This window comes from Brienomyrus brachyistius, chromosome 18, assembly GCF_023856365.1.
Source record: "Brienomyrus brachyistius isolate T26 chromosome 18, BBRACH_0.4, whole genome shotgun sequence".
NCBI classification, from domain to species: Eukaryota; Metazoa; Chordata; class Actinopteri; order Osteoglossiformes; family Mormyridae; genus Brienomyrus; species Brienomyrus brachyistius.
In genome coordinates this window covers 1,018,386-1,027,146 of record NC_064550.1, presented here as the reverse complement: position 1 = coordinate 1,027,146, position 8,761 = coordinate 1,018,386, and the positions used below count along the sequence as shown (strand labels likewise).

General features: G+C 49.6%; 1 protein-coding gene across 5 annotated transcripts; it reads left to right on the top strand.

The window, feature by feature from the left end:
- Positions 1–336: 336 nt before the first annotated feature.
- On the top strand, positions 337–8,552 carry LOC125713464 (natural resistance-associated macrophage protein 2-like). Of its 5 annotated transcripts, none has more exons than XM_048984614.1 (16): positions 337–495; positions 3,766–3,852; positions 4,377–4,510; positions 4,770–4,889; positions 4,966–5,085; positions 5,168–5,274; positions 5,357–5,427; positions 5,514–5,581; positions 5,671–5,826; positions 6,120–6,278; positions 6,360–6,446; positions 6,578–6,697; positions 6,781–6,930; positions 7,031–7,104; positions 7,186–7,339; positions 7,573–8,552. In XM_048984614.1, the coding sequence occupies exons 1-16, from the start codon at positions 453–455 to the stop codon at positions 7,678–7,680; spliced, it is 1,758 nt and encodes a 585-aa protein (XP_048840571.1). In that variant the 5' UTR covers positions 337–452; the 3' UTR covers positions 7,681–8,552. The 5 variants fall into 5 exon arrangements, with proteins under 5 accessions (XP_048840571.1, XP_048840572.1, XP_048840574.1 ...); XM_048984615.1 differs by lacking the exon at positions 337–495 and adding an exon at positions 1,595–1,890; XM_048984617.1 differs by lacking the exon at positions 337–495 and adding an exon at positions 2,740–2,826.
- Positions 8,553–8,761: the final 209 nt, after the last annotated feature.

Sequence of the window (8,761 nt, the reverse complement as noted above, 5' to 3'; positions counted from 1 at the left end):
CCTGTGATATGATCGTTACGTCTCCCCCCCCCCCTTTCTTTTTTTTGGTATCAGCTGTCATTTGCCTGCTGAAAAGATAATGTTAGTTTTGATAGCATTTTGTTTGTGTAGAATATATACACGTGTATTATTAACATGTTACAAAATGGAAATATAAAATCATAAATCGATGCAAGTTTGCATGGACATTTCATTAACTACCGTTTAATCCGTTTCTTCCACGCTGTGAGTCCTACCTACAGTACATTCCTCACTGCTCAGGTTTCTCAGTTTACTATTTGCTTCCTTGTGTGACGTGAACGAAACTCCGTAATAAAAAGGAAACCGGACAAGTGAATGGGTGCAGTGCGATATGAGCCGTTTTCCTGGGGCTCCACAGAGGATCGCGTAACTGCTGTTTGACCTTAAAACTCAGGCAAGGTGTACAGAAGCGGCTGCAGGGACCCAGCGTCATGAAGCGACTCAGGGCGAAGATCTTTTCCGTCTACGGCTCCGGTGAGGCGCTGGGGAAGGGGGCCGGGTTAATGCGTTAATGAATTAATATCTCCTGCGTGCTTATTAGTCAGTGACTGACTATTTATTAGCAAGTTAATTACCGCTGTCAGCTCTTCGGATTACCGAGTCTGGAACACGTTTTATGACACCTGGAGGATTTGAGGATTTAGTTTCCGTTTTATTCACTTCTAAGTGTATCTGAATGTATTCAGACTAATATGAACCTTAGTCTAGCTGTGCAAGCTTTCTGTACGCATCTCTTATGTTAAACGGGTCGGTGCCGACCAGTGTCTTAAATCAGCCATAAAATGCCCTCAAAACAATTATTTATCATCCTATTTGTTTCTTACCTCTTGGTTACCTTGTTAGGCTTCTTTATACATGAAAAGATTGGTTTTAATATTTTTAGTGTGGCTTTCTGGACCTTCGACAGCAAACCTCTCGTTTTCAATAAAAAAAACATTATGGTAAAATAAACCACAGGAGAATAATATACATAAACTGAATTGGTCTTATCTTGCCTAGTGGAAAAAAATGTTTTAATTTATCTTGTTTGAATAGAGATTCCTGACAGAGTCAAAAAGCCGTGATGCAGTACACAAATGTATGTGGTGCTTTTATGTATTTAAAACTTACAAACGGGTCGGTGCCGACCCGAACACAATAGCAAGGTTAAAGTACTGGGACTTGGTGTTGTAGCACATGTTTAAGGCACAATTTGAGACACATTTTCTTATATTATTTTTGGCTTATAACAGTGCCGCAGTGCCCATTCTGACCACTAACCTTTTAACTTTCGCCAGATATCTCATTATCGTTCAAATAATGTGCGCGTTGCCACCGTATTTGCTTACAGCAAGTTTTACAACTTTTGTTTTTACAACATTGTAATGTTATTTTATCACCCGGAGAGGAAGTAATTAAGCTTTATTTTTATATTTTCAACGGATGTTGATCGTTAAGGGTGTCGACTTGGGACCGAGATGTAAAGTTTATACACAGATTTATACTGCTGGTAATTTAACTCATGTAATTCAGACGGACAGTTAGATGAGTGACAGGGGATGCCCTGCCCGCAGAGTCGACAGCCGTGGATTTCTCACGCCGGCGGCCGGCCAGCGCAACCCCCGGGGCTGCCTCCACAGGGGTGTGCGCTCACACCGCCGGGAGTGACACATCACACTTTCACCCTTTACCACGACACCACACACTGATGGAGGCGGCTTTTTATGCTTAGTCTCCTTGCCTTCTTGTTCAGTCCGACTCCTCCTGATTTTGCACTCGCGCTACACGGTACCGACTGAATAACCTGCTCGGGTTACTAGTTACTTGTTATTCAACTCAACCAGCGGACTGAACCGGCTAATCGACGGCATACAGATAACCCACAGAAGAGTAAGTGGTAAAGTCCACCTCGCGTTTTATGTCGTGGCTGTGTGAGCGCGCAGACTTTAGAATAGGATCACTTGTTATATATAACTTCATATTCTCTGGGTATGTCTCAGGACATAAATTTCATAGTGCTTAAACGTCGTATAGACTTAGTAAAATGCAGGAACGTTTAAAAGTGTTTTAGGCTACTTATATACACCTTGTTTCCTAACCTTGTGTAGGACAAGCGGTAGAAAAAATGAATAAATAAATTCTCTTGTGCTCAAGATCCTGTTATCGCGGTCTTTACAACCTATCTAGTCTGATTTTTATAGTGTTTTACACCAATCGTTTTTTGCTCTGTTTTTCAGTAGCTTCCAGTGTTTCGAGGTCATAACGGGGGGCTGTAATCAGTGGGGAAAAGCTTAATATTTACAGTACCTGAATGTTACACTGGCGGGTGCCAAAGCCGTAACTGTGATAAACCGACCCAGTAATCATTCCGGGCTGGTTACATGAATGAGTACCCTGGTAAAGTCCCCCGCCCCTCCTCTCACGCTCGCTACCCTTACATCTAAGAACATCGGACGTGGAGACTGGGGCGGGTGAGATGTCTTAGCACAGTTAGGCAGCTGATTAACCAGTTAGGGTGGCACGGATGTGGAGTCTCCTAATTTCCCTTCCCGATGTGGCCCATTATTTCCCCGGCACGCTGCTGTTCACTGCGTGTTAATCTCACCCCCGACCCTCTCAGCCGGTAACGGCACCGCGATCTTTGGACTGTGTGTTGGCTAATTACTGGAAATCAGCATGCCCTTCTTTATGGCGATCACTCCTGAGAAGTTTCTGAAAAGGTTTTTCTGAAAATCGTCATCTCTTTGAATGACCGTGGACTTTGGCTGTCCGTCCTGAGAGAGAAACCACGCTTCACGTAACCACACAGCCGCACGCAGGCGTACCGTGAGACCCGACTTTCTTATGGTGCTTAAGTGCGTTTTTCTTCTGTTTTGGTGGATTGGCCACATCTGGGGTTCGTGGGTGTGCTAAAGGTAGGGGATTTTGTGTCTGAGTCGACCTCCCAAACAGCCTGAGCTGGGCACTCTGTTATTTCTTAAGTCTGAAGCGCTTACGTCTGCTTATCATAGGCTGCCTTACGCACGCTGCTGATGCTGCTCATCCGGCTGTCACATACCACTGCTCTGACTTAAAGATCGATGTGTGCCCGTCGGAAAGGAGGCGCGTTTCTGCTCTGGGACGATTTTCCTGCACGTTTGCATGCTTCGCATCCGCTGTAAGCTGTTTTCATGCGTTTCCTGCGGCTGGAAGGCAGGCGAACCTGTGATCTTTGCTCGGGGTAAGATTTGAGCTTAGATTGCTGAAAGGAACAGACTGAACACTTTGATTACATACTGCGAGAGACTGGAATTATTTCAGCATGTTATGATCAGATTAAGCAGAGAATTCTTCCTACACTGTAATCTTGAATAAATGATGCTGCAGGCTGCACTCGCTTTGCCGGTTCTACCCTGCAATTAGGCCCATGGATCTCATAATTACACACGATTCCCTTTGCTTATATTGTACTTTACATACATTTTTTTTATAGACTCTCTGTAAATCTCTAACGTAACGGGTAATCTCTAACGTAAAAGGACCTATGCAAGGTGTGACATTTAAGTCAGATTTTGTGACTCTGTTCTTGTTTGTCCGGTTCAGTTCTTCCCAGGTGTTTTAGCAGGATCAAGCAGGTCAAGATTGTGGATGGTTTGTGTGGCAGCTTCATGTGAAAGAGAAGCATCCTCCTAAAATGTATTATTTTCAGTGTGCTGTTCGACCCACATAATGTGTTCATTGCTGGAGCAGAAGCTAAGTTAACGCCGTTGTGGTTCTGTTTTCCAGGCGAGGGGTCTTACCCTGTGACGATAGACGTCCTCCCGCTGCCCCAAAGCATCATGGGAACAGACGAGCAGCCGGACCTTCCCGAAGGTAATGGCCGCCCGCCCTGACACGGCGGCTCTGTGCCGCTAACCTGCATTGCATCATGGGAGATGGTGGCTGTTCACATGACACCTGAAAGGCTGTGGTTCCTCGTTCCTCTGGTCCCTCTGCAGAAACATTAGATCTTGTATCGGGGGGGGGGGGGGTCGTAGAGCTCGTGCTCCCGGAGAGTTGCTGCCATTTATGAGCCTCAGCGCAGCTCTGAGTGTTATCAGTGCTCAGGTCTTCATCTGTTGACTTTGGCACCGTACCTTGAGATTGCTTCAGCTGTGCTCTGGGTCTTCTGACCTGGTTATGCTGACTTGACCGAAGCACCACTTGCTGTACATGCAGTTTGTTTGTCTTGTGAGTACGCAGGATTGGGAAGGGGGGGGGGGGGTTGTTGCCTTGACTTGCCCCGGCATTAAGGTAAGTCCCCTTATATCTTTTAATGTCTGCGTTGCTGTTGCCTGTCATCAGGCTGAACACATTTAAGGCAAAAATGTCCATCTGCCTGATTTTCCCACCTGCAGGCGAAGGACTTAAAGACAGTGGAGAGATCCAGACTATAAACTGCCATTATAGCTATTCTACCCCCCAGGATGACAGTGAGGCTCACAGCACCTACCTTGATGAGAAAGTCCCCATTCCGGAACATTCCGGCGAGGTACTAAAAGCATGAGATTTGGAGGGGGGGGGGGATTATTTTCAGTCTGGAGGATTTCCACTTCTTTTGCAGAGCAGATTTTCTGCGGAGCTTGCGCTTATCGCCTCGCTCTGAAAATGGATGATTTCGCTTGTGTTTTGGCACGTTTACCAAAGCAATGAAACCCACGCCCGTTTTCCCCAAAAGAACCACACCTGCACCTTCGTTGGGAGAGATGGTGCTGTTGTGCAAAGGAGCTTCAGTTTCTTTTCCCTGGTAGGGTTTCAGTTTCCGGAAACTCTGGGCCTTCTCGGGACCCGGGTTCCTCATGAGCATCGCATACCTGGACCCCGGGAACATCGAGTCGGACCTGCAATCTGGGTCCAAAGCGGGCTTTAAGGTACGTGTCTGTTGGTGATACAGCGACATCGACACTGCTGTTGTCCCACCCGATGCTAACATGACGGACCCCTCAGCTGCTCTGGGTCCTGCTATGTGCCACAATCGTGGGCCTCCTGCTGCAGAGACTCGCGGCACGTCTGGGCATCGTCACCGGCATGCATCTAGCGGAGATCTGCAACCGCCACTACCCCACTGTAAGTCCTTACGTTTACATCCTCTTTACGTGCGGGAGGGTCTTGCATGCTGTCACTGTACCCCTGGCTGCCCCCCTCCCAGGTGCCCCGCATCATCTTGTGGCTGATGGTGGAGTTGGCCATCATCGGTTCAGACATGCAGGAGGTTATAGGCTGTGCCATCGCCTTCAACCTGCTCTCCGTCAACAGGTTGGCCAGGCACCTGCGTGGCCGGGTCTTGGGTCAGGGGGCTGGAGGGGGGCTCTGTAAACCCTCTGCTCTGTCCCTGTAGGATCCCGCTTTGGGGAGGCGTTCTCATCACCATTGCCGACACCTTTCTCTTTCTCTTCCTGGATAAGTATGGTGCGTGCGGTGTAACGACACCATCACCTAGTGAAGCACAGCTGAGCTGCACCCAAAAAGCGTAGCTAATCTGCACTGTCCTGTAGGTTTAAGGAAGCTTGAAGCTTTCTTTGGGTTCCTCATCACCGTCATGGCCATCACCTTTGGATATGAGGTAATATGACTTTGTCATTTCCTGTTTCGCTGGTTTGTGTGTTTGTGTGCTGTTGTCCCTCTCAACCCCTTGCCCCTCTGTGTTCCCAGTACGTGGTGGTGAGTCCGGACCAGGGTCAGCTCTTGAAGGGCATGTTTGTACCCTACTGCCAGGGCTGCGGACCTGTTCAGCTGGAGCAGGCTGTGGGCATTGTGGGTGCTGTCATCATGCCCCACAATATCTACTTGCACTCTGCGCTGGTCAAGGTACTGCCTGTCCTGTGCTCTGGATGGCACTGTTCCTGCATCTAAATGGATTTAAATGATTTCCTGGGGTAGGGCAGACTGGGTGGGGGTGTCCTTTGGGAGGGGGGGTCATGTGTCCTGTCACTCAAACCCCTGAGGTTCATGTTTGATAGTAATCCATGAGATGTCAATATGACAGGACATGTGACCACTAGGAGCAGCCCCCACCAGAGGGCTGCAGTACCAAGAGCGTGCATAAGAGGGCAGCCTTGTGTGGGTTCTGTCTACATGAGAGGAATCTTCTTTTCCTCCAGTCTCGTGAGGTTGACCGCGCCAATGCCAAGAAGGTGAAGGAAGCCAACAAGTACTTCTTCATTGAGTCCTCCATTGCTCTCTTCATATCCTTCCTCATCAACGTCTTCGTGGTGGCTGTCTTTGCAGCTGGTTTCTATGGACACACAAATTCCCAAGTGGTACGTCTTTCTGCCTGGACACCCTTCACCACCGCGTTGCTCGGCCTGCCCACCCCTGACATCAGGTGTCGTCTGTTTCAGCATGCAGTGTGTAATCAGTCTGGCAGTCCACACACAGACCTCTTCCCCCAGGACAACAACACGCTGCAGGTGGATATCTACAAAGGGGTAGGTCTGGCTGTGCCCCCTCCTCCATCAGGCGGGCTAGGACAGGAGTACCATGAGGAAGCTGGGAATGGGAAGGCTTGGTGCTGTGGCGGCTGACGGGCTGCACTTGTCATTCCTTCCCTGGTACATAGGGGGTCATGTTGGGCTGCTTCTTTGGACCTGCGGCGCTCTACATCTGGGCCGTGGGCATCCTGGCAGCGGGGCAGAGCTCCACCATGACGGGCACGTACTCAGGGCAGTTTGTCATGGAGGTGAGTGTGGGCGAACCCCCCCAGCTGGGTGCAAAGGAACCCCCATCCCTCGCAGCTCCTGAGCCACCTCTGGCTTCTCACAGGGCTTCCTGAACCTGCGCTGGTCCCGCTTTGCGCGGGTGCTGCTGACGCGCTCAGTGGCCATCATCCCCACGCTGCTGGTGGCCGTCTTCCAGGATGTGCAGCACCTCACGGGCATGAACGACTTCCTCAACGTGCTGCAGAGCATGCAGGTCAGGCTGCCTCTTCCTCCAATCAGTGTCTCCCAGCCACAGGTCAGAGGTCACACATATCCGACCGGTCTCACCTGTGCCACTTTACTGTCCCTTTCAGCTGCCCTTTGCCCTGATCCCCATCCTTACTTTCACCAGCTTATCCTCTCTGATGAATGACTTCGCTAATGGACTGTAAGTGCCCCGCCCCTTTTGTGATGGGAGAGGGTGGCCAGCCCCCATCACCCAAATGTTAACTGCGCCCTTCCTGTACAGGGTGTGTAAGATTGCCGGTGGCGTCATCATCCTAGTGGTCTGCGGGATCAACATGTATTTTGTGGTAGTCTACGTCACCAGTCTGCACAGCGTGTGGCTCTACCTTCTCGCTGGCCTGTTGTCTCTGGCCTACCTCTCCTTCGTGGCCTACTTGGTGAGTGAGAACCCCAAGCTGGAGATGTACGTCCACCGTTACCTTCAGAACTCTGTTAACAACAGGTGTCCACTCAGGCCCTATAAAAGCAGCTCTGGTTTAGCAGAAGTGGAAGGAAACACTGCAGTTTGTCCGTGTCCACTGTCAGTTGGTCTGATCCAGATGAGTTCCCAAGAGGAATTAAGAGATTAGCTACTGAGTAAAGTCCAGACACGTCTACTTTGTGTCTACAGGTCTGGCAGTGCCTGATTGCCCTGGGGGTGCCCTGTCTGGATGTCCGGGGCAGAGTAAGGACAGGCCACTCCATGTTCACAGAGGACCAGCAGGACACTGACAGCTGATTGGCTCCTGGCAGCTACCAATTGTTGCAGGGCAGGGGGCGAGGAAGGTTCCCCTGCATTCAGGGGCCAGGCTTGGCCCTCTGATGCGATTAACCGAGAACTTGGGGACACATCTGTAGAAGATCATAACGACAGCAATAACTCTCTATGAATGTCTGCTGCACAGGCATTGCTCTGAAGCACCTCCAGGCTCAACACTTCATCGACGAAGGTGCCATATTCAGTGACTGCCTGTCCGCTAATCCCCTTCAGTTTGACCGGGCAGCAGTGTCAGGTGCATCATGGTGAATCCTGAATTGCGCAGCGGGCTCTGCTTTAGACAGCAAGCTCTTTCCACGCTTCCTGTGCGGTTTGGCCCTCCGGCTGTGGGCGGAGCCTCACTGATCTTCAGGCCTCATGTCTTCCAGGGATGGCAGCCTGCAGCATGTCCATTCAGTGCCATTATTCCTGCTTTTTTCCGTCTAGCTGTGCAGATGATCGGAAAGTGCTACTGTTAATCCAGTTTACCGTTGTTTTCTTTTAGTGAATAGCCCTGTGTTATCAGAACTCTGCTCACTGTGGAGCTTACAGGATCCAGATGGATTGTGGGTCCTTACGGTTTGCAGGGTTTATGAAATCATGATTGTATTTACAGAGCCGGATAGAGTGTTAATTTGAGGTGATTCCTTTGCTTGAGGTGTGAAAGACTCGGGTGCCGTTAACACTGGGCTGTGTAACACATTGGCAGTGCAGCCTTCCCTGCGGGATGATGTCATTCTGTGTGTAATGAATCACTCCTCGCAAATTACCAAACCAACACTATTCCTGATTGCATACTTTTATTAAACAGTAAGTGGACTGCAGTCCAGCTTGACCCTGTAGGTGCACCGTTACCAAGAGTCCATTCAATCATTTAAATGAGTGGACAAGTGTCTGTCAATTGAGTGAATGAGTGTAACTCACACGGAAGTGTGGGGGGAGTCCAGGCAAGTTCCTCCCCAGGGAAGAATGCTTCAACCTGACCTCTCCCAACAGCAAAGCAGCATCCTCAGATAGAGATGTTTCATAAGACCAGTCATGCACTCATTGACACCTGTCATCT